The following is a 20,983-nucleotide window of genomic DNA, read 5'->3' as shown; positions in this document are numbered from 1 at the left end:
ACTGAATTTGGTTCTCTTCTTTTTCGCGTGAAACTGTATTGCCGAACCGCCTCACGTTCTTGTTCCTTCCATTGCTGCCACGTGGCAAGGCCAATATCAATTGGCGTTCTTTGGCTATCTGTATATAAATATGAATATAATATTCAATTTAATCCACGAAACTGTTGTTTGATTTCTTTCTATAATCTTTCATCTTTAATTCGTTTTAGCTCCAAACTTCTTTAACTTTAGGTCAATTACTCCTACAAATAAAATACACTATTTAGCACAATCCATAAAATTAATGATAAAAAAGGACAGATATAAATAATAAATGTGAGACAATTAATTAATGATTAAAAATATATATTTTTGACCTCACATCAACTGAGGTCTCAGATTCAAAAACTCAGCGGAGACAAAAAAACACTAGATGATTCTTTCCATCTTTCCTGACCTTGGTGGACAGAGTTATTTGGTACCTGTTGTTGGTGAGAGATGACAGGTATCCCGTGAAATTAGTCAAGATACACGAAAGCTATCTCAAACACCACGATCATAAAAGTAAAAAAAATACCTATCTTTAAGATGTTGAATACTCTAAATGGTGTGAAGTAAGAACATTCAAACTTAATCCAAAACAAATAATAATATTACACCGCATTAAAAATATTAATTCTTATAAATCATTTTAACTCTATACTATCTTCATTCTACATTATCGCTTTGTACATGCATGAAATTATTTCAAATGGGTATATATAACTCATTTTATATATAAAGATGGCCTACCAATTTAACTTCCAAATATGCATATGGAAAAAAATATATAATATTGGATGCATGGTCGGTGGCACCATATCAAAACCATAATGGAAATAGACTTGTCTGTTTTTTCTGAGTTCACTGCTTCGATGATTTCTATATTTGGGAAAAAAGGATAAACAATTTGAAACAAATGCACAAAGTCTAATACCAATGAATCATGTTAATGAACTAACGAACATTAAAAGCAAGTGCATGGCAATATAGAAGAATACAAAAAAATAAATAAAATGTAGTCAACTGAGTTTCTTTTATATTCTAGTAGCATGCTATATGCTTGTTTCCCATTCCTCTCTTTAATATATCTAGTTGTTCACACGTACGCTTGTATTTGGGGGGGTTCCCAATGTAAGATATCATACCCGCAGAATTAGAATTTTAAATTTATAAATTCTGATATTTTTATATAATAAATAAATTTTTAAATGCAAATATATAATTTGAATTAAAACTACTGATTACTGTCGAACACATAGAAGAAGCTCATGTTGGCTGAATTCAATGGTTTTTATCACAAAAGGTGTATGAATATTAAAATTTGAATCCAATTATAAGCACTTTAGGTAATTGTCTTAGAATATTATATCCAAAATGTATGATTCCTTCTTTTACTTACACAATTTGCTTTTAAATGTGTTGATCTTTAATTCTTATCCTTTCAATGAGTCAATTTTTAATTTTTACTCTTAACAATCACGGATTTATGCTTAGCAAGGCATAAATTCAAAAAATGTGGCGCCTACCACAAAAATGCTATTTACCTTAGCGAAAAAATTAAGGAAAAATTACTGAAATACACGTCATATGTTTCCCTTATTTCTAATATTTCCTTCTATTTCTAAAAACCTCTGAAATCTCGTATTTCTCTCCTAATTCTAAATTATTTTATAATGTATCCGAACTAGTTTTTAATGTATCCGAGCTAGTTTTAATGTATCCGAGCTACATATTATGTATCCAGTTTATTTTATAATGTATCCGAGCTAGTTTTTAATGTATCCGAGCTACATATTATGTATCTGGTTTGTTTTACTTTTTCAGGGATTAGTGTAATTACAAACTAGATAGGGATCGATTGTAATTTCATATTAAAATTATGTGATTCCTAAAACAAAAGTTCAAGTGACCCGTTATTTATCGTAATTTCTGCAATTGGGCTCTTTGGGCCAACACGGTGTGGGTCTAAAAACTCGGTTCTTTAATTTTACTCTGTATTTTTAATGCATCCAGTAATATATATATATATATATATATATAGTCAATATCACTTTAATTTAATGATAGAAATGGACCTACCTATTTTTTCATTTTTCTCTTTTTAATTCTTGCAATATATCCACTCGTGAATAATGAACGATACTATGGTAGAGCAAAGTTGTAGAAAAAATATGAATTCATTTTACAATCATTTGAACTAAAATTTCAATTCTGAAATAGTCACAATAATGTCTAGACAATTATTATCTTTACTCATAGTTTGAAGATGTATACGTTGTGACCATGAGATACTCCAATGATGAAGATGACATATAATGAATCTTCAGATAAACTCAAATGTATTATCGTGATAAAAAATCATATATCATAAAGATTAAAATTAAAATTTAATCAAAATTAAGAGACCAAAAAATACCAGTATTGCAATTTTTATTATCACTAGTAGATTAGGTCATGATAATTGATGTGACAGAAGGGAATGTGTAAAAAAGACACATAATTTTAAAAAATAATAATTGTAAATGGTCTTAAAATACTAATTTCCTCCCAACTAACACTTAAATGTGGAATGTTATTAGACTTTAATATATTACTCAAATTTGGTTAAAACACTATCAATTTGCTACATATTATTCTTTAGTCTGTCTACATTTATAAAGGTATTCAGTGGTATAGCCTTATTACATAATGAAAAATTAAATCTCCATCAATAAGATGAATATTCAGATAATCTATCAATTAAGTTATTAAAATTTCAATATAACCTTTAATTTGTGATTTGATTGATCAATAACTTAAATATATACAATTTTCAATTCGATTAATATATTACTGGAAAGGAAATTGCAGCAGCTTCATCCTCTACCTAAACACGCAACTAATAAGCTTTCAATTAAATGACCGCTTTATAGTCTCACCAATAATTCTTTTCTTTCATACCTAGTTAAATTCGGTATAATTCGATTTTTCTCCTTTCGATTCCCTTGATTTGATAGCTTCCGTTTTTGGCATAGACAAAGAATTATCGAAACATTTTTTTATTACTAAAATGACAATTAATTTGCGAGGTAGAGAATAACTAATACATTGACATAAATTTACTCTTGCCATGATACACCAAATATGAAATATCATGACAAACGTATGAATATTATTTAAATAAAAACCTTGTCATAACATTTTTGTTGTAGTGATTAACCACACATCTTTACTAGTTTTTCATATATTAATTATCACACAAATGGACTAAAGAATTAATACGTCACAATATTTGGGCATGGTACCAAATTGCATAAAACGTATATTATATTAATTAATGTTCTATAGTTTTATTAATACTTCAGATTAATTAGTGGCTATATATGCATGTTCTAAAAATCATTTGAAATATTATAGTGTGGACAGACTATTCAAACTTTCTTAGAAAAAATACAAATCTTATGCAAAGAGAAAAAATCAAAACATTCAAACCAAATGATTGAAATTTCACCAAACCTTTAACAGGAATTGCATGATCCTAACTACTTTTATCAATCAAGAATATATCCAAGCTAAGTTATCTGTTCTAACCCCCCCCCCCCACAACCCCAATCCACTTTCGAACAGAATCAAATTCAAAATTTAAACTTAAACAAGTTCGCACTTCAAGTTCCGCTATAATACAATTCATTTCATCTATTAAATTTAAAATTTGTTATTTGTACTCATTTCACACACATTTTTAGGGTTAATTACGCCCCTACACACTTTGGTCAATTGGACTCCTATATTTAGCTCTGTTTGTAACTTGGGAGACTCGTGTATTTTAGGATTAATTAAAATATTGTGTTCTGATGAGTTTAAGAATTCAGTTGGCAAAATGATAAGTAGAAGGGTCAAAATTGACAAACAGAGCTAAGTACAAAGGTCTCCTAGATATTATTCCGCCTAAAATATATACGTAAGTGTATACATATACTATAGAAACCTATACACAACAAATACATTGATAATAACTATTGTATATATTTAGACTATGATAATATTTATTTAATGTATATACTTATATGGTCCAAATCAGAGGCGGAGCTAGGTGGGGGTTCGTAGGTTTGGACGAACCCAATAGCTTTTCCTTAGACTCGGCATTTGTACTAGAAAATTAATTAAATATATATGTATATTAATTTGTGAATCCTAACAAAATTGATTGACGGTTCTAAAAGAAATTTAGAATCCTCAAACTCTTTATACTGGCTCCACCTCAGATCCAAATTAAAGTTATTAAATTTGAATAAACCTACTATACATGTGTACCTGCTCCAAATTTGAGAAGTGCAAGTCACACAATATAATTCATATTATTATTTCATTATATATGTATGCAGTAGTAACATGAAGTCCAAGTTTCAGTCTGACAAAATTACCCAAGTTGGACAATACAATCATCTTGGAAAATTGCAAATCTATCACTCTAAAAATATATTAATTTAGTGCACCTTAAGATCTCAATAAACGCATTGTTCTCTTTAAAGGTGGCCAAATTAAATACGTATATGAATATAGGGGTGGATGCAAATGCGTATTTTATGGATTCATTCAAACTTAATTTAGTAGCTTTATTCATTTTAAAATAAGTGTTGCTTTAGTAAAATAACTGTTGATTTAGACAGCGGCATAGCCACACATACTTGAGGGGTGTCAATCAATGCGCTATTCCTTTGTCAAAAAATTAAACTGTGTAGTAGATAAAAATATTTTTTAATCTTACATTCCTCGATTTCTACATAATTTTACTTCTTTATATTTTGATTACCCTTAGTTGAAATTTTACCCCGTTCTCGCTTTTAGGCATTTGTAGGCACATAAAGATATTTTAGAGGCGAGGTATATTGGAATTTGGATCAGATAGGAGGTTGTATATAAATACATTTTTGGTCTGCGTGATTTTTTAAAGTGAAATAACAAAACATATGTTACTTTTTTTTATATATAGAAAAGAAAAAAAATTGACGTTATAAACTTATTTTCAATAGTTTAGTGACCTCTTTATAAAACAATAAACTCAATAAATCAAATAGATTACGATGGAATTTTGAACTCGAACCTAAATGACCAACAACTTGTATATGTGTACTGAAGGACTCGGAACTCTAAAAACTCGTTCGAAGTGACTTCCTTAAATGCTTCATTATAGATGAAAATTTAAAATCTATCTTTAATTTAATTAGTTATCTTTCATTCACATCATGACATCTATCAAAAAAAATTTACTTCAAATAATCACGTCTCATGACCAAGAACGAAAATCTAGGCCATTCACATCTATGATACAAAATATTTTATATAATTAAATTATGGATGGTGATAACTATATACTTATCATGATACACTGGCAGATATCATTCAATATTCACAATAAAAACACACTTTCATTAATTGAATACATCCAACGGAAAAGGAAAATAGAATTGACAAAAACTAGTTTTAATTTTAAATATTTTTGTTTACCATTTAATTAATTAATACAGCAGTAAAAAAGTCAACGATGGGGTAGTTTATGGTTGTAATTTAACTGCATGTCGTGTTAATAGACGTGTTTTCTTTGAGTTATATTATATATATAAAAAAGAATAAGTTCGAAATGGTCAAACAATTAATATTAGATAATCTAACTAGATTGCTCAAGAAAGTTTGTTAATTAATTGCTCTTTTTTTCTGATATGGATTTATTCAACTCCAGAGGGCATTAATGATGGTCATTTCTATTTATGTTAATCTGGATATTGGTAATTGTAGGACCCCAAAAGGGTATACATACCAATATATATTGCACACACTTCAACACACGACCTATTCATGCAAAGAAAAGTCAAACAAGAAAGGTCGAGACGAAAAAGAAATGTTACTCGGTGTTTACATCACATCATACTACGAGTTTAAGTTATATATATCGTTAATTTTTAACACTATCACGTAGGAGTTGGGACATCCATAGGTAAGCACACATGCAAATGTGGAATTCAATGTTTATGTTCTTACTTGACCTCTCACATTATGGAGTTCAGAATTTAATATTGTCAAATTTGATCTAGGACCTAACTTATATTAAAAAATAAGCTTAAAAAAAAGAAGATTGTCCAAGTTTTATAAGAAACCTAGGGTTTTTTTTCTCATTCGATGTGGGATCATTCTAATCAATATCCACTTACACTATCGAAATTATGAGTTCAGAATTTAATATTATCAAATTTGATCCGGACATAACTCACACCTCAAAGATAAGTTCAAAGGAAGGGGGATTGTCCAAGTCTTCTGATAAGAGTTCTCTTCCCAGTTAGGTTTCCATTGTTTGATTCGAAGAGTGACATTCAAGGACCAAAAATATTATATTCACACACAGAGTGCAGAGACGTCACATCAGACCTAATGAACCGACTCTGATACCATATCAAATCAAGTCTTAGGTCTTACTTACACTCCAAATGCTATTGTAAAGGGAGGTGGACTATCCAAGTCTTATAAGATGTCCATGATTCTATTCATTCACCGATATGGAATATTCCATTTATCAAAGAGGGGATGATTGCATAGACCTTCTAAGAGTTCTCTTCCCAAGGTTTCCATTGTTTGATTCAAAGGACCAAGGATATATTCACACACATAGTGCAGGGGCATCACATCGGACCTAACATGCTAACTCTAATACCATATCAAATCAAATCTTAGGTCTTAGTTACACTCTAAAACCTAGCGTAAAGGGAGGAGATCTATTAATTCAAACCTATAAGATGTCCATGATTCCATTCATTCAACACCCCTTCTTGCATCCAGATCCAAACATTCTTTAACTGAGGCACCACTATACGATCTAGCACACGCACATTCACAAACAAATTGTATTTCCACCAAACGACTGTCCAATTTTCTGAGGGCTCACATCCGATCTGACTCTTATACCATACTTAGTCAATACTAATTCTCATTTAAACTTTCTCATAACAAATTATTATAAACTAATATAATTTAATATAAAAAATCAACCATGATTAGGGTAAAGAAGTGGCAAGTGTGCTGTTTTCCAAAAAGTAGCAAAAAAAACCTCTAAAATATTTTCAAACATAAACAGAAAACTAGGTAGACGGTCACCAACACTCTAACCTACCCAAAATGTTGCTAACCAAATATAACGAAAAGAAAAATTTAGATCACCTAGTATAAAAATACCAATTATTTTAAGAAGAAAAAAAAAATTCTCACAAAATATTAGTATAAAAAAACGAAATAACAAAGAAAGTAACCATTTTTTAATTTGGGCGGCAATTAAATGCAAAGAGTCAACGTTCTTAATTTTTTTCCCCTATAAATTCCTTCTTCCTCTGTTCTAATTTTCATCAAAACCTTTACAACTTTTCTGTCAAAAAAATGACACTTCCACTAAAAAATACAGTTTTTCCAATGATTTTACTAAAAGTAGCAGAATGGTTTCTTTACAAACTCCTCGCAAATTCATGTTATAAAGCAGCAATGAAAGTTAAAAATTCTCGAATTTTTTTCAAGAATTCATCTTTTAGATCATCTCATCAAATTCCTCTGTACCCAAACATCTCGAAATGTAACAATATAAGAAAATCGGAAACAATTATATGTGATATTCAATCTACATTACTTAGATCTGAATCATTTTTTCCGTATTTCATGTTAATTGCTTTCGAAGGTGGCAGTATATTAAGAGCTCTGTTTTTGCTTCTGTCAAGTCCTCTGTTATTCGTTCTTGATTTCGAAGCTAAATTGAGAGTTATGGTGTTTATATCTTTCTGTGGGATGAAAATTAAGGATGTTGAATGTGTTGGTAGAGCTGTTTTACCTAAATTTTATCTTGAAAATTTGAATGTTGGTGTTTACGAGGTGATGAAATCTGCAGGGGAAAGAATGGTGTTTACGAGTGTGCCTAGAGTTATGGTGGAAAGTTTTTTGAAGGAATATTTGAGTGTTGATTGTGTTAAAGGGACTGAATTGCATTGTTTTGGGAATTATTTTAGTGGATTTGTTTTATCTTCTGGGATTTTGATTAAGCATAGAGCATTGATGGAAGTTGTTAGTGAGAAAAAACCAGATATTGGTATTGGAAATTCAAGTCTTCATGATCATTTGTTTATCTCCCTTTGCAAGGTATGCTTTTAGTGCTTCCTTTGGTTTTTTTTTTTTTCTTCGGTGTTTGATACTTGCTTTGAATTATGATGAGTTATTTGTGTTTGTGTCTAAAAATCCGTAAAACCTTCTTACCAAAGCCAGTTTCATCACTCCACAACAACTCAATTCGGTGTTTGATATCAGATACAAGTTATTTCTGTTTGTGCTTGAAAATCTCGCTTTGAGTTGTAAAACGCTTCTTACCAAAGACAAAGTTATATCACCCCACCATAACTCTTGATGACGCTCCTTTTGTTTTACTTATATATATATATGTGATATTCTTTTCTTTTTAATTTGTTGAGAAATGATGTATTTTTATATGTTTTTGTGATCTTCTTGTTTTGAATTTAAAATTTTCTTTTTACTATTAAATATGATACGATATTATAATCATTGAAATATAATGATATGAATAGAATATAAGTTTTAAGGATATAGTTGGTTGGTATGAATAGGTAGAACTAGATCTTGAACTTTATGTATCCTAAACTTGCCATTAAATTTATGGCTTGTTTTGGTTATTGTGTCCACACTTCAAAATTTATACAAGTTTAATGAAATTTCTAATATAAAAACACAAAGTTTTAAGTAAAAATTATTGAATTTCCCTCAAACTCATATGTAATATTGTAGTTCCGTCTCTACAAGTAGGTAGAGGAGGAGCATTTGAAGCTTATGACTTTTAAAGTCTAATATTTTAAGTTATAGATACATATTTCGATGGACTTTTAAGTCAAATACTATGTTTAAATTGGCCGAATTCATAGCCGATACTCTCCCTCCGTCCTTATAGGTATGTAGAGAAGGAATCAACAAGGCTATTTTATAATTATTTAAGTTATTCGGTTTTAAATCAATAATATGTACATATTTAATCGACTTTTAAGATAAATACTAAATTTTCCTGTGGCCGACACTCCCACTCCACCCCTATAGAAATGTAAGAATGTGTCTATGTTTTTAAAAATTCTGTATCCAATTAATCTCCGACATTATTGAATTACACAGAGGAAATATAAATTTTCCATCGACCTCACTTTTCATTTATCAAGTTACAGTTGTATTCCTTTGCCAGGTAATAAGAAAATTTCTGCTAATGAAAAAGACCTTCAACTAAATCTGGTCCCATTATTCTTCAGATGTTTATTTATTTTGTACTGTTGTAGTGACTTGACACTTTCAAGGCATATGATTGTTCTGCATTTAGTTTTTTGAGTATTTCATTATGCAAAAATAAAAATAAAAATAAATTAAATTCATCAACATTTAGTTACAAAACTTTGTAAATATCAAAACTTATCATTCATTTCACATGACATGTCCTTGGTTATTCATGTGTCAATATTAGTACGAGAGTCAAATTATTTAATTTTAAGCAGTGTTGAAGCTTAGATACTGACTTAGTCAAATTCAGTAGCTTTTGCTCAAACAGTGAATCTGTATTAACAAATTCATGAAAATTTTAGTTGTTACCATTCTAAATACAAAATGATACATAAAGTTAAAATTCTGATTTTGTCTCTGTTACAGGAAGCTTATGTGGTGAACAGAGAGGATGAAAAGGCTAAGTCAATATTACCAAGGGAAAAATACCCAAAGCCATTAGTTTTTCATGATGGAAGGCTAGCATTTCTACCTACACCTCTTGCAACATTAGCCATGTTTATGTGGCTACCAATTGGGATTCCACTATCCATTTTTAGAATCTTAATTGGCATATGTTTGCCTTACAAAGTAGCTGTTTTGTTGGGAAAATTAAGTGGTATAAGACTCAGAGTTAAAGGTACTGACCCTCCAAGATCTGAAAATGACAAAGGAGTCCTATATGTTTGCACTCATAGAACACTTTTGGACCCTGTATTTCTTAGCACATCTTTGGGAAAGCCTTTAACAGCAGTGACTTATAGTTTAAGCAAAATGTCTGAAATTCTTGCTCCTATTAAAACTGTGAGATTGACAAGATCAAGACAAAAAGATGGAGAAGCCATGCAAAGATTGCTTAGTGAAGGTAATGTTCAAATACTCCTATTTTTTGTTCTACGTAAAAGTATTTGACTAGACATAAGTTTTTTTTTTCTAAGTGACTATAATCTGACGACTTCTATCGCTAAACATAGAAAAATCATAACGATTTCTTAGTGAAGTTAATGTCAAAATACTCCCTTTTTTTTTCATTCAATGGGAAAGTATTTGACTAGACCTACATTTTTCTATGTCAAAAAAATATTCTTATTTTTTCGTTCTATGTGACTATAAACTGACAACTTCTGTTGCTAAACATCAAAAAAAGATTGTTTAGTGAAGGTAATGTCAAAAAATATTCTTATTTTTCGTTCTATGTGACTATAAACTGACAACTTCTGTCACTAAACATCAAAAAAATCGTAACTAATTTCAATTTCTATTTTTCTTATAGGTGACTTAGTGGTATGCCCAGAAGGGACAACATGTAGAGAGCCATATCTATTAAGGTTCAGTTCACTATTTGCAGAATTAGCAGATGAGATTGTACCAGTGGCTATGAACACAAATGTTAGCATGTTTTATGGTACAACAGCTAGTGGGCTTAAATGTTTGGACCCAATTTTCTTCTTGATGAATCCAAGGCCTTGTTACAATGTTGAAATATTAGGCAAATTACCAAAAGAATTGACTTGTGCTGGTGGAAAATCAAGTCATGAAGTGGCTAATTATATACAAAGACAATTAGGTGCTGCATTGGGATTTGAGTGCACTAATCTTACAAGAAGGGATAAATATTTAATGCTTGCTGGTAATGAAGGGGTAGTTGAAGATCAAAATTCAAGAATAAATACCCCTAATTAATTTAATTATGGAGTATATAGGATTAGTGTTTTTTTAATCTTTCTTTGTTATATTCACTTTATTTAGTATAGCACATATATAAATGTGAGTATATGTTTATTACTCCCTCCGTCCCATTTTATATGTCATTCCTTTCTATAAATAGTTGGTCCATAATACTTGTCATTTTATAAAATCAATGCATAAATTACCATACTGTTTCTTTTTTACCCTTGTGAGTTATTAGCCTTGAAAATATTCATTTGACCAACTTAGAAAAATGATTCTTGTTTATTGGTTAAATTAACTAATCAAAATAAATTAATTCATATTCATTGATTGAAAACTTGAGTTCCAAAAAAATTAAATAAGGGTAGAAGGGTAAAGTTACATCATTTCTTAATACAAATGCAAAGTAAAAAGGTGACATATAAAATTGGACGGAGGGAGTATGCAATTAGTGGTAATGTATGTAATTTTTTCATCTTCGTACACATTTGATTAATGGAGTAATAATATTCTTTTTTTTTTTGAATATTTATGTGCTAAAATGATATTTGAAAATGGATAATTAGAGAGAGTAATTGAGACATCTTTCATATATCTTTCACAAGTAAATACGATTGGAATGTTAATTCTGTTCTTATGGTCTAAAAGTGGTAATGTATGTAAAAAAAAAATCATCTTGATTAATGGAATAATAATTTTTTTTTTGAATATTTAAATGCGACTTTAATAAAATGATGTTTAGAAATGGATTGTCAAATAGAGTAATTGAGACATCTCACATATATCTTTTGCAAGTAAATGCAATTGGAATACTAATTCTATTCTTTTAGAAGTAAATGCAATTGGGATACTAATTCAATTCTTGTGATTAAAATTTTTGAGGACTTATATGCAGAAGTACTAATTCTATTCTTGTGGTCTAAAATTGAGTTGTATGTAGAAGTATGACCTTTTATATTACATTATTTTCGTTAGTAAATACAGTTTATGTATGTAAGTTATTTAACTAACTATTATAACTTGCTCAACTTTTATCTCTAAAAAAAAAAATCCTTGATATGTCCTCAAACTTTTTAAATCGTTTATGGTGAACTAAGGGTATATTTGGAAGGAAAGAAAACTAATTTTTGATCCCACCTATATTAGGCCCAAATTAATTTGACTAAAAAGTCATTTATTTAAAGGTCCAGAGTATTTGTTGGCGCTGCAATATATGAGTTGACATTGATTTAATTATGTGATACGTGTCTCTCTTTCAAATAAGAATTTGATAAGAATGTAAAAAGTAAAAAATGAAGAGAAGTCAAATTCGCAATAATTTCGTCGCTATGCTATTCTTAATAAGTAACTAAAGCAGAACTATCTTAGATTTTATTTGAATGTGCCTTTGTCTAAGGTTCCCATTTCACATTAATTATAAAATTTGAATGATTGTTATCAGTCTTGTTATTAATTAATCGTACTCAACGGCATTTTTGAAAAACGTGACACTTAAAAAGAAATAGGGTCATCATGTTTGCTGAGTTGTTGAAGATGTTATGGTTCCTAAGATTAGCCATACATATATGCCAAAAATATATACAAAAAAAATAATTGATTTGAAAGTAAGATATATTGGTGTTAAATTATGTATAACTAATATTTATACGTTTCATAGGTGATTAGGAGGTAAGTTATTCATGAAGAAAATTAATGTAGTGTTTAGTCTGCAATTTAAAAATTTGCATACATGTATAAGTTATCAGAAAATTCTCATATTATTTTATATAGGATAAAATATGAAATGATTGATACATAAATAATTAAATACAACATAAATAATACCCAAATAAAATAATGTACATATATTTTGTTATAACTAATATATCCCTCTGATATTAATATGAATACCTATATTATTCTAATCAGTTACCAAATGATCCTTAGGGTTGAACATGTAGAAAATTTATTTCAAGCAATGTTTTAAAAAATGAGGTGTGGGCAAGACATTATACTTAGCATGAGGTGATGCGTAAGTTGGAGACTTGGAGGCATGGGACACGTAAGATAGACCCATAATTTTTAATTTTTTAATTTATAATGTAGTAAATAGTATAATAATATAAAAATTATAAAAATACATTAATAATTTTTTTTTTTAAAAATGAATCTTTTAAAAAACAAAACTACTAACATGATTTTACAAATATAAATAATTCAATGGTAGATATACATATCAACTCTAACCTCTTAACTTTCAAACAATAAAAGAATCACAATTCCTTATGATTTATTATTATCATATTTTATAATTTACCTTCCTCTATAAGAAAATAATTAATAAAATTTATAGGTGTTATAATAGAAACATCACTCATTCATGAATAAAATTAAATTAAACTACTTTTATATAATAAAATAACAAAAAATATAATAAGACATAGGACAAAAACATATAAACTAATAACAAATAAAAATGTGAAATTTGGCAATGTAGGACATAAACATAAATCTATCCGATCCCACACAATTCTTTGGATTCCATAAAGCAGAAGCATCGTCATTTAATTTGAGAGAGAGTGATTCAAAATTTTAATTAAGCAATTTAAAATATGAAAAAATATATACACGAAGAAGTTGAAGGAGACTTAACATAATTTATTATGTATAGATAAAATTAATTTTAACTATATATAAATAATATAATTTTTTGTTTCAAACTATGTAAAGGTGAATTTTGGGCATAACTCAACCCAAAATCTAGCTCATAGAGGAAGAATTATTCAGGTCTATATAAAGAGATCAATTTCTCATTTTTTTTTCCGATGTGAGATTTTCTAACACTCCCCCACATGTCCAGGCCTCATTAACTGAAACATGAGCACTACAACATGAACGTGTAACATTGGTGAACAAAGAATTGAATAGACCCAATTCTAATATCACGTTAAGATAAATTTTGGACCTAATCTCCCGTCCCCCTACCTAGCTAGCCCCTGTCTCTATCCACAGTGTTTTCTTTTTCACATTAATTGTAAATTTTGTATGATTGTTATCAGTCTTGTTAATAATGTGATTGTACTGGAAAGCTTTTCGAAAACGTGTCATCATTAAATTAAAATTTGAAAGAAATAGGGTCATCATGCTGCTGTGGGTAGTTGAAGAAATTATATATTGGTTCCTCCTTCTATTAAGCCATGCATATATGCACAAAAAATTAAAAAAAATATCTTCTCCAGTTAGTTTTTGTTTGTCTATATGTCAATATATGTTAATTGACAAATAGGTAAAGGAACTAAATGATCAACCAGTCTTGTACATTCACCGATATATAGTGCATTAAAATGAACATGTACAAAATATATCTACTTCAGTACGATCAATTTAATTGCATGTCCCCTGAAACAACAATATTTACTCCCTAAAAGAGTTTAGTCGCATAGGCAGAATCAAAATTTTCATTAAACGGATCGAATTATGAAAAAGTACTAACTTGTATATATATAACTATTTATAAATAATAGTATAATTTTTCCGAATCCCTATTCTTAAGTTGGCTCTGACCCTACATATATAAGAACTAATTAATCATCGATCGAGATACGTAGTCTGATTTTCCTGACTTGTATTTGAAAATATTTGTCATCATTAATAAGTGTGTTCATATATAGTACATCTTGTGGAGTAATTGTTGGGTTTTAAAGGTGTCAACAGGAAATGAAGGGTTGTGACTCTCCTGAAGAGTTGTAACTATGCCGAAGGGTTGTGACCTTTATGAAAGGTTGTGTCCTTTCTAAAGGGTTGTGACCGTTTGAAAGGTTGTGTCTTTTCCAAAGTGTTGTGACCTTTCTGAAAGGCTGTTTTCTTTCTGAAAGGTTGTCTTCTTTCCAAAGGGTTATGACCTTTACCCTTTGTTGGCTATAAATAGAGAGGTTTTCTTTGATTTTTCTGCATCGAATTCTTCCTTTCTTTTGCATACATTTCTTACAAAATAAAATCGATCGATCGTGTCTATGCGTGTGATTCGTAGCTGTCATTTTGAGTTCGTTGAAATTATCGAAGTTTGAGGTACCGCTACTTCTTTAATGGTTAATCCATTTTATCTTGGGAGGAATTAATCTGCAACCTCGAGGGCTTGAGGGGATTAAATTTCTTAAGGACACACAATGGGTTCTGTGGACTCGGATAGTTCTTTGTGTTTTTCTTTTCATCTTTTATTATTTCTGGTTTGCTAATCTGAAGAGTCAATTCCCTAAATGGTCACCCAAGTTTAGGAAATTGCCTTGAAATATCATTTATGTTTCATTTAGGACCAAAATATCACTCAACTATCCCTATTTTCCTCTAAATATACTTGACACTTCAAAAGCCTCACTCCTCTCCTATTTGGCATGCCATGTCATTAAATCTTTCTTTTTTTTAAGAATAGACTTATTTAATTCATCAAACTCATTTAACTAAAATAATGATCTTATTATTTTCTAAAAAGTATATATTAGTTTATTAAGAATAAATTTTCATGCTTAAGAATCTTTTGTCATAATTATTTTTTTTATTTTTTTATGCAATGAAGAATAGTTTTTTAAAACTTACTATAATGTTATCAATTTTGAATACTTTTAAACACATATATTCAAAAAATATTGATATATAAATCACACATGAATGTCAACTTACATCAATTAATCATATATTATATAATGGGTCAATAATATTAAAGGTCAATTAACTACTAAAAATAATTAATTGGGTACTTTGAAATCCTTACTTACAAGATCATTTTTTGAAAAGAAAATAGAAAGTGAATAATATTTATATTAAAAATAAAATTTTGATCTTTATTTATCTGTATATTAATCTCATATAATATGTATATTATTGAATTAAAATAGGCAATTCAATTAATTATTACTTGTATTTCATGAATTTGGGATGAGATGAGAATATATATTGGTGTTTAATTTGTATGATAAGTTAAAATATAATATAATATAGCAAGAATAAGAATACAAAATTAAATTTAAAAATAAATAAATAATAATTTTCTCTTTCACCAACTTTCTTGTCAACCTTAAAAATTTATTTGAATACTTTTATAAAAAAAAACTGCTTAAAATTTTCAAATAATTGTAACATCCGACAATTTGAAGTGGCTTTGAAGAAGCTTGAAATTGGAAAGTAGTCATTTTTGGAAAAATTTAATAATCTGGAAAATTTGGTTAAGTATGGAAAAAAATGAGTTTTTGGCCAACTTTGAGTAGTCGTAAATCCTAGCTCAGGATGATTTAGGAGTAGTTCCAGTTATGGTTGCGAAGCTCGTGGAACGATCTTTCCAACGCCACCGAGTTTGCTCGATTTCGAGTTCGTATGAGGGAGTTACACCTTTTAGAAGATGGGCAGTTGGAAGGAAAATCCGTCCGGAAATTTAAGGGCATTTTGGTCTTTTCCCAAATTCTTTCTCTTGAGGTTACATGGTGTGTTAGGCTGATTTTGGATCATTTCTTTTATCCCATTTTAAAGAGAAAGAGTTAGGGTTCTTGAGAGGAGATGAAGAGAAGAAGAAGAGGAGAAAGGAGATCAACAAGTTTCCGTCGTGGATTATCGTCGGGGGTGATCCCTAATAGGTATGTGAGTTCTTTGTGTGGGTTGATCCTTTCCCCCACACACGAAGCTCATTTTATGATTTGAGAAAAGATTGGAATTGTTGTTGAAGTTGTTAGTTGTTGTTGATGTTGTTAGTTGTGTTGTTGAAGTTATTGTTGGTTGTGGGACAGGATTGGGCTGTGTATTTGAGTTGTGATCTATTGTATGTTGAGAGATTGATGATCCTTAGTGTTGGTTGGTTCATACCCCCACACACCAACTTGTTTTTAATTCCAAGAGAAGATTTATTGGTTGTTGAAGTTGTAGTGGTGTTGTGTTGAAGTTCTTGCTGATTTAGTACAGATTTCTGGCTGTGATTTTTGAGTTGAATCTATTGTATAATAAGGGTCTTTATGGTTCTAAGTGTTGCTGCTGAAACCTTGAGGTTGAGAGGGTTTAGAATTGGAAAGAAACAAGGGGAAAAAGTCGGATTTTTGGGGAAAAAGGGGCTGGGCTGTTGCACCTCTCCTAGTGCCAAGGACACCAATCCTTCCCTTTCATTCACCATTTCTTTTTTCATACATGTTCCTAGGTATTATACCTATGTTTCCTAGTTGTTTCCAACACTCCAAGGTACTTCCAAAAGTCAAGTAAAACTACAAGTCAAGTGAAGTTAGTTTCCAAGTCAAGTGAAGTTAGTTTCCAATTCAAGTGAAGTTAGTTTCCAAGTCAAGTGAAGTCAAGCTTAGAAGTAAGTAAGTCAAAGCAAGTCTTTAAGGTTTTCCAAGAGTCTTCATTGAACGTTTTAACTTCATTCTAAGGCTCAAGTTCCAAGTTAAGTATTGAGTTTCAAGTCAAGTCAAAAGTTAAGAGTTTCATGTTAAGTTAAGAGTTTCACATCAAGCCAAGAGTTCAAGTAAAGTAAAGAGTTTAAAGTTGAGTTCTTTTCTCAAAGTTATTAGGGAACTATGTATTCCCAAAGAAGTTTTAAAGAAATGTTTTTACATTTAAACAAGGTTGGAAACTGAGATTTCCAAAAGAGCCTTCGGGCTAGTTTTTGAGTAATTATCTCATATCAGCAGGAAGAAATATGTTTTAAAAACATAAGAGCCAGTACATTTTTGGGAGTAGTATCGAGCACCGAATTGGGGGAGCGTTCAAAGAACCCACAGCCCCCATAGAACCATGTTAGCCACCATGGGTAGAAAAGGATCATGCTTTTTAGATGAATCCTTTTCAGATTAGACTAGTGGATCCATTAGGCAGTTCAGGTCTTATACCTTTGGCCGGGTATAAGATGCTCTGGCAGCGTGAGGTCGATCGCTATATCATCACTATAACTCTTATGTGATGGTTGTCGGTTAGAGAAGCTCCCACAACAGTTATTGTATTTTCATACACAGAGACTATTGTATTTTTATATACATCAGTTCATTGTATTTCTATATACATTTCAGGCTTATTGTATCTTTGTATACACACAGAGTTTATAGCATGTTTTAAACAGTCTTTCTTTATATCGCACTTGTTTTAAATTGTCTTATATTGAAAGAAGTCAGTCAGTTTGAGTTGAGTTGAGCCAGGTAAGCTATTCAGTTTCTTTCAGATTTCCTTCTAGCCTTTGTTGCTTAGTTTTCCAGCTTGCATACTCGTACATTCCACGTACTGATGCCAGTTGGCCTGCATCGTTTGATGATGCAGATTCAGGTACCCAGATCAGCTTCCGGCACGTCGTTGATCCAGCGGAGCACTCCAGAGTCAGTGGTGAGCCTCCTTGCAATTCCGGAGGACTCAATTATTTTGTGTTCTTAGTTTTTGTCTTATTAGGATGTTGTGGGGTCTGTCCCAACGTCCATCTCAGTATTTTAGAGGCTTCATAGACAGACAGTCAGTCAGCTAGTTTTGAGTCTCTTATCTATGTATATATGTAAATATCCTATTTTGAGATTCGGGTTGCCTTATGGCCATATTTTATAAGTTAAGTTGTTTTGCAATATTGCATTGCTTTGGATTATTCTGTGAGCTAGGTTTCCACTGAGTTAAGAGAGCCAGGCCAAGGGTTCGCTTGGGGCCAGAAATGGTCTCCGGGTGCCGGTCCTGCCCAGGGTGTAGGCTCGGGGCGTGACAATAATTTAGTTAGGGATTTTAAAAATTACCAAGTAATAATTGCATACAAAGTTTTTTCATTGAATTTTGTTTGGTAAAAAAAATAAGCAATTAGTTTTTTAACCTTTTTTATAATCTTCATAAATTCTCATGTAATTTATATATTTACCTTGTAGAGACATAAGTTTGATGAGTCAAATATGTCTATTATTTTTTAAAATGATGATTTAATAACATGATATATCAACTAGAATAGAAGGAGACTTTTGAGATATTCAGAATTTATTTTATTTTTTTGATAAAAAACAGTAATAATATTATTTACTTTTTACTTTTTTTTCAAGAAAAAAATATTGTAAGCATGAATTTCAAAATAGACAATTAATTTTATTGTAATAGTTAATTAACATTTAATATTATTGATTCATTGTAAAATTTATGATTAATTGATGTAAGTTAGCATTCATAAGTGATATGTTTATCTATTTTTTTTTTTAATGTATATGTTTATAAGTATTCAAAATTGATGATATCATAATACGTTTAAAAACCTATTCTTCATAACATAAAAAAATAAAAAGTTTAATTATAATAAAAGATTCTTAAGTATGAAGATTTATTCTTAATAAACTATTAATATATATTTTTCAAAATAATATGATCATTATTTTAGTTATATGGGTTTAATGAATCAAACTAGTCTATTGTTAAAAGAAAAGACTTTAATGACATGTCATGCCAACTAGGAGAGTGTTATGCTTTTGAAGTGTCAAGTATATTTGGAGGAAAATAGGGATAGTTAAGTGATATTTTGGTCCTAAATAAAACATAAATGATATTTCAAGACAATTCTCTTAACTTAGATGACCATTTAGGGAATTAACTCTAATTTGAATACAGGAGATAACAGTAATATTAGCTCTCAAAAAAAAAAAAAAATAATAATAAAATATATATATATATAGGAGTACTTAATTATATATAGAGTCTCTATGGAAGATCAGAACTGGAAAAGTAAATAAGTGGGTCAGATCGAATATTGACAGAAATAAATAAAATATCGAAGCTGTTCATATAACATGGATAAAAAAGTATTAATCAATGGGTGATGTGAATATATTGTCTATATATGGTGATGTGAGAATACACAAGCTAAAAATCAAAATAGATTTAGAATTTCAGGAAAAACAAGAACATATATATAAAAAATAATAAGCTGACAAATGGATATTAATTGATGAGCACAGTAATTCGCAAAAAAAAGAATATCATATAGTTATAGTAGATTCATACACATACAAGAGACAATTGCTTCTTAGCATAAAATGGATATCCATATTTGATCCATTTTTTAAATCGTCAGTTATCTAACAATGATTTTTATTCCTTTATTTAAATAGCTCCATCCAGAGACTTTGAGTTTGAATTCGAATTCTTTCAAGTATGACATTGCTTTTATAGATAGCGTTTTATCAGTCAATATGGGGCTTTTCAACGTGATTTTAATTTAGTCAGGCTCCAATATAGATAACTGATACTAGATGAAAAAGACAAGGCATCTGAAAGTGCATGCATCAACCATATGAAACGTCCATTGCCTTCGTACGTACGTATGAGCTAAATAAGTAAACAACTAAACACCCATACCATAATATTTCAAACTTTATTTGTTTTGGAGAAGATAACAAAACAGTATTTTTTTTCGATATATTTTTACTTGTTTATTTTAGAGAAAAAACAATTTCTTTTTTAATTTCTTCATATTCTACCCTTATCATTAACTACTCACTCCCCAAATTATTTTTCAAATCAATTGAGAGCTGATACTATACACCAATTAATACGAATATTTATATTATCATTTGATATACACCCATTCGGTGCACATGGCAATATATTACTAGTTTTTACGTTTAGGTTTATGAAACCATAACGTACACGAACTTAAATATTCTGACGTAAGAGTGTTGAAATTTAGGTAGATGAAGAATAATGAGAGATATTTAAACATTTTTTCACATGTAAGAAATTATAAGGGGTATACGTATCATTATCGTTCTTGGCATGCATGCACTGAATAATTAGTTTTGGATATTTGTAGCATTAAAGTAACAATATATTGATTATTGAGCGTTAGAGAATATATATATATATATAAAACTAAAATTTAATCGGTATATACAACATAATTTTTCGACGAAAGGTGTCACTCGACACCCCTTAACCAAGTGTGGGTCCGCCCCTATTCAATTCAAGTCGATATTTGACCAACACGCCTTAAATGGAATAGACGTCGATGGAGTAATAA

The 20,983-nt window shown here is 29.8% G+C and overlaps 2 protein-coding genes across 2 annotated transcripts in view; one reads left to right on the top strand and one right to left on the bottom strand.

Moving 5' to 3' along the window:
- LOC125875815 (probable galacturonosyltransferase 15) overlaps positions 1-20,983 on the bottom strand; it is a 222,935-nt gene that overhangs the window by 112,823 nt on the left and 89,129 nt on the right. The window lies entirely within an intron of this gene.
- LOC125875816 (glycerol-3-phosphate acyltransferase 1) lies at positions 7,397-11,231 on the top strand. Its single transcript, XM_049556857.1, has 3 exons — positions 7,397-8,169; positions 9,724-10,201; positions 10,610-11,231. The coding sequence occupies exons 1-3, from the start codon at positions 7,423-7,425 to the stop codon at positions 11,017-11,019; spliced, it is 1,635 nt and encodes a 544-aa protein (XP_049412814.1). The 5' UTR covers positions 7,397-7,422; the 3' UTR covers positions 11,020-11,231.

Source organism: Solanum stenotomum, chromosome 9 (assembly GCF_019186545.1).
Source record: "Solanum stenotomum isolate F172 chromosome 9, ASM1918654v1, whole genome shotgun sequence".
In the NCBI taxonomy this organism is placed as follows: domain Eukaryota; kingdom Viridiplantae; phylum Streptophyta; class Magnoliopsida; order Solanales; family Solanaceae; genus Solanum; species Solanum stenotomum.
Note: the sequence above shows the minus strand (reverse complement) of the source record. Positions and strands in the feature narration are given on the sequence as shown.